The 5142-nt window shown below is 51.5% G+C and overlaps 1 protein-coding gene across 1 annotated transcript in view; it reads left to right on the top strand.

Annotated features, from left to right (window-relative positions):
• Nucleotides 1-5142, top strand: part of PAPLN (papilin, proteoglycan like sulfated glycoprotein) — an 87336-nt gene that overhangs the window by 66694 nt on the left and 15500 nt on the right. The window contains exons 17-19 of the mRNA XM_025211980.1: nucleotides 3103-3367; nucleotides 3482-3599; nucleotides 5105-5142. The exon at nucleotides 5105-5142 is cut by the window's right edge and continues 116 nt beyond it. Of these exons, the coding sequence (XP_025067765.1) occupies nucleotides 3103-3367; nucleotides 3482-3599; nucleotides 5105-5142 (421 nt within the window). The remainder of the gene's footprint in view (nucleotides 1-3102; nucleotides 3368-3481; nucleotides 3600-5104) is intronic.

The raw sequence follows: 5142 nt of genomic DNA, 5'->3' as shown, positions 1-5142 counted from the left end.
CGGGCAGGAGGAGCCATGGGAGAAGCCCTGTCTGGCCCCATTACCCACCCATCCCCAGCCTAGTCCCAGCACTTAAAAAAAAAAAAAAAGAAAGAAAAAAGCCCCACACTCACTGGATTTAGGAGTGGCCATTGGAGCCTCTGGGTGCTCATGGTAGAGCCCCCCCATGCAGAGTGGGGAAGTGGGGGGCAGAGGGGATGGCCCCCCTCTGCTTGGCACCTGCACAGCAGCTGCCCCATGGCATGGGTGTGGCATGGCTTGGCAGGGCTCTGCATGCTGCCTGAGAGCTGGGGCTGCTGGGGTTGAGTGCTGCTGGGCTTCGGCTGACTGCTGGAGCTGCCCCAGCTCTCAGACAGTGTGCAGTGCCCTGCCAAGCTGCCGTGTGAGTGCCAAGCGGGGGGGTGATCCTCACTGCCCTGCGCTGCATGTGGGCGTTCTTCCATGAGTGCCCAGAGGCCCCAATTGCCGCTCCTGCAGCCAGTGAGTGTGGGGCTTTTCTTTTTAAGAGCTGGGAGGCTGGGCTGGGTGGAGGATGGGGCCAGGCAAGGCAGCTGTGGGGGCTTCTTCCGTGGCTTCCCCAGCTGTGCCTGATTCTGCCCCAGTGGGGGGAGCCACAGGGGCTATGCCACTTGCCCAGCTGGCGCGGGGTGGGGTGTTGCGGGAGTGGCTCTCTCCAGGCAGCAGCAGGGCATAGCCCCTGCTCCCAGCACTGCTGTGCCCACATCAGCAATGGGAGCGGGGACTCTGCCCTACCACCGCTTGCTAACCAGGGTGGGGGAGTGCGCCTTCCTCCTGGAGTGAGCCACACCTGCATCCCACCCCACCCCACCCAGCTGAGCAAGCAGCAGCAGGGCAGAGCCCCCACTCCCAGTGCTGCCACGCCTGCATCCTGCACCCTTCCACCCCCTTCCCTGAGTAGCATGGCCCCATGCCCTGGCTGGTCAGTTTGTCTCAGCCCCAGCCCCAATCCCTCCCTCCCTCATGCCCCTTCCCTCCCCCAACCCTAACAAATTTACCAGCTGAAGGCAGCTGTCAGCTGCCTGTTTAGTCTATGTCCCAATTGGCTTAATCTTTTCCAAATATTTTTCCAAATTGATTCAGATGTTTCAAATCAATTCAGAGCTTTTACTTGGTCTCCCAACTCTATTCGAATTCAGAGATTCGGTTCCCGAATCGGGCCAAATCTCCTCTGAATTGAATCAACTACTGAAGCTTTGCACAGCCCTAACACAGCAGAATTGCAGAATAAAAATAGCTTGATTGGTGGAACATCAAGACCGTTAAAAAGAAGAGTGGGTCGTTAACACCTGTGGAAGGAAGAGTCTAGAAGGGATTAGGTAGATTCTAATGACCCATGAAATCAATTGACTCCCTCAGCACTGCCTGACTTGAAATGCTGCTGCTGCTGCCAGGCAGTTGGTTTTAAATTTTGGGTGGAGCAGAAATCAAAGGGGGGCTGCAAGTGCACCACTGCACCAACCTGGATCCACCCCTGCTTGGCAGTCAATCTAGGAGGTCAGCAAGAGCTTAGTACAATTGCTGTGGTCCTCAGCAGGAGGGCAGTCCCAAGCACGTCTTCTCCAGTTGCAGAGTTCTACCCATCTCCCCTCCTCCAGAAGATTCATCTTGGCCAACAAGTGTGGTAGACAGGTGTAGGTTTCAGGTCTCACCTAGAATCTTTGCATCAGCAACCCCAGTGCCCAAATGCAGCTGGTGTAGACAATAATAGAACATATTTGTGAACCAAAATCAGCCAGAGAGTCTGAGAGAATATGCAAGTCTGTTTGGAGGGGGAAGTGAAACAGACTGGGGGGAGTCAGGTCAGGACTAGGAGTCAGAACTGAGCCCAGTGGCTCCCAACCTTTTTTATACTATAGACTGGCAAACATATTTAAATTTAATTTACGTATTTAAATGTGGGGCTGCCTGGGAAGAAGAGGCTCCACTGCTTTCCCTAGGAGCAAGCAGCAGAGCTACCTCCTCACCCTCCGCCACGGGCAGGGTTGGGGTGTCTTGCCTGGCCCAGTGCAGGCCCTGGTACCTGCTGCACAGCCATGGCAGCGGGAGCAGGACAGGGTGCATGGAGCCAGCTGCCTCCCTCCCAGGGCTGCCTCGCCACCCAGCTTGAACCCTACACGTCACTGCCGGCAGCCCAGCAGCCAACCCTTCATGGCCCAGTGGTTGGAAACCTCTGTTGTAGAAGGTAGAGTGTAATCAGCAGGTGATATGAAAGGGGTGGGCAAAATGCAGCCCACGGGTCGGATGTGGCCCACCAGGCCATTCTATCTGGGCCGCGGGGCCCCTAAAATATTTAGGAAATTAATATTTATCTGCCCCTGGCTGCCTGTCATGCGGTCCTTGATGGCTTGCCAAAACTCAGTAAGCGGCCCTCCAGCTGAAATAATTGCCTGCCCCTGTGAGGTGACTGTGCTGAAGTCCTTCATTTAGGTCAGCGGTTCTCAACCTTTTTAGACTCGAGACACGCCTTGGAAAATGCCAGATCTTAGCTTTCACTCATTTTTTTTTGAAGACAGAAAAATAATAGAGCAGTTCTTGTGTTGTGAAGAGCTCAGAAAGACCACTACAGCTCAGCGTATTTTTGACACCATAGATTCCCATCTGAAATCTCTGGGTTTAGCTTGTGATTCATGTGTTGGTGTTTATACACCTAACAGTGCTAATATTGTAGAGCACCCCGTGGCACCCTTAAAAAGAGCTCACACCACCCTGGTTGAAAATCGCTGACCTAGTGTACCACTTGATTGAGGGCCAGTCCTGTATACCAAGGTCATTTTACAATAAGAGTATTTGAGGGAGGAAAAACTGCCCATGTGATATATGACCAGCAGTATTTCCTTGGAGGAGTGGGTAGTGGGAGGACATGAAGAACACTGGCAGAGAACCCAGCATGAGCTGCTCCTTCCTAGAATTTCCCTGTTGTTTGGGTAAAAAGTTCATGCTGAAAAGCCTTCTCTGTAGACTCAGACAGGCAGGGGAGGGCTGCCATCGATCAGTGTGCTATGAGCAGAGAAAGAGGAACAACTGACTGGATTTTTGATGCGTCAGGAATGTGCTACAAGCACTAAGGAGCGTTCTCCTCAGTTCATACAGATGAAAGAACAAACCAAGGAAGTTTGATACGACACCAGACCAATGAGGACCGTGGCTCTAACTTCTTGCCTCTTCACGTGGAATCCCGCTCCATCCCCTCAGGATCCCAGCAGTTCAGCTCTTCTCAGGATATTTCCCCTGGGAATGGTCCTCAGGTCTGTAACCAGGGCCCTCATGGCTGCTGCCCAGATGGCCGTACTCCAGCTTCTGGCCCCTTTGGGCAAGGCTGCTCCACAAGCGTGTGCCATCAGAGCAGGTAGGATGAAACAGAGGGGTTGGGCTGATGCAGCTGAAGTGTGCAAGCTGCCTTGGTTAGGCCAGGTTCATAGATAAGCTATGTTTACTAAAGGTTTTTGTTCTCTTGCTGTAGGTATGGATGCTGCCCTGATGGAATATCCACTGCCCAGGGCCCAAGCAACATGGGATGTCCAGAGTATTACAGTGATGCTTACGCGAGCAGAGATGGGCTCACTACAGCCTCCCCAGCAGTAAGTGCCAGAACCCTTTGCTAAAGAGAGACCTATTTGAAATTGCCCAGCAGCTGTTATGGCTACAGTAGGCATGTCTACACGAGATGTTTACTATGGAGCTGCCTAATTGGCTTCACAGCAAATGTCTCCGTGTCTACACCCTTATTAGGGCACATAAAACTAATAAACTCTGGAGCAGGTTAGTACTTGTATTTAATGCGAGTAGCACACATGTAGATGCTGGCCTGCTGGCTGGGCCATGAGGGTGCTTCAGCGCAGGGGCTTCCTGCTGGCTAACCCTGCACTGAAGTACCCTTGTGCCCCAGGCAGCCCCCCTGCAGCACATTGAGCCTGGTCAGAGCAGCCCTGGGCTGCTGCCAGCTGAGGCTGCTCTGACTGGGCTCAATATGCTGCGCATGAATAAACTCTTGAGCAATATACCCCAGAGTTTTTTTGCTCACGTGCACATTCAAATGGCATGCTCGAAAGCAAAAACTCCCTCCAGAGCAATAAGTTCCACATTTTATTTATTAGCATTAATTTCACATGTAGATGTGCTCAGTGACAGGTTCGTGTTGTGTTTTCTGCACCTGGAAGTAACTCTGGAGAAAGGAATTAAGGAGGCCTTGTGCACTTGTTATACCAGCATTCCTCTCTCCCTTCCGTGCATAGAGACCCAGAACACAGTAGGGCTGCAGCAACTTCTGCCTGTTTTGCCAAAATGAGAAGTAGAGGAAACCTCTCTTGGGTGACAGACCTAGTATTCCTTCTTGTAGGATACAAGGGTTAAACTGAAACTGGAAGGTTGGGTACCACGTGTAGAAAGGGAAAATACCTATTTATTATGCCTGTGCCCCTGCCATTTTATGAGGCTGCCTTGATCATGGTTGATAGTTCTTTCTAGTGTGAGATGCTAGGTTGTGGAGCTGTAGGGGGTCATTTGGGATAACAAAATAAATCACAGTCCAGAGGAGTTCAGTGAGTCATGCCGGAATGAAAAGAAGAAGATGGCTCAGATGCTAAGGATGAGATTAATTTCAAAGTTACCAGCTCTAAGTGAGCTAAGGGGAATGAGTAAAATTCCTCACTGTCTGACCATCTAGTGGCATGAGACGATGATCTCCATCTAATTCCTAGAGGACAGAGCACATCACCATTGCCACTAACTGTTCCCTTTCTTGTTGCTCAGCAGAAATGGCTGTGGAGGATACTTTCCTCAGTACTGTTTCCGTCAGGCCCACTAGGCCACAGGGGGTTGGACTAGATGACCTATGGAGGTTCCTTCCAGCCCTGCGTCTCTATGGCTAGTGTGCTTTTTTGGATAGATAAACAGAGGACTTCCAGTTCTGGGGCTGGTCAATCTGAATTCTCTCATTGGCATAAATTTTACTAAAATGAAAACAGAATTGAAAGTGACTCCTTGCATGTCTAGTTCTGTCCAGTGGGCAGTTTGTCAGTGGTCCTCATACGTGCTGTCACTGCCGCTGCCATTCTACAGCTCTTGGCTTTTGTTTCACTTTAAGGCAAGCCAGGCTTTGTCCCAGCAGCACCAGTCGGATGA

The sequence above is a fragment of the Alligator sinensis genome, unplaced genomic scaffold (assembly GCF_000455745.1).
Source record: "Alligator sinensis unplaced genomic scaffold, ASM45574v1 scaffold381_1, whole genome shotgun sequence".
NCBI lineage: Eukaryota > Metazoa > Chordata > Crocodylia > Alligatoridae > Alligator > Alligator sinensis.
The sequence above is the reverse complement of the archived record's forward strand: the minus strand, read 5'-3'. Positions and strand labels throughout refer to the sequence as shown.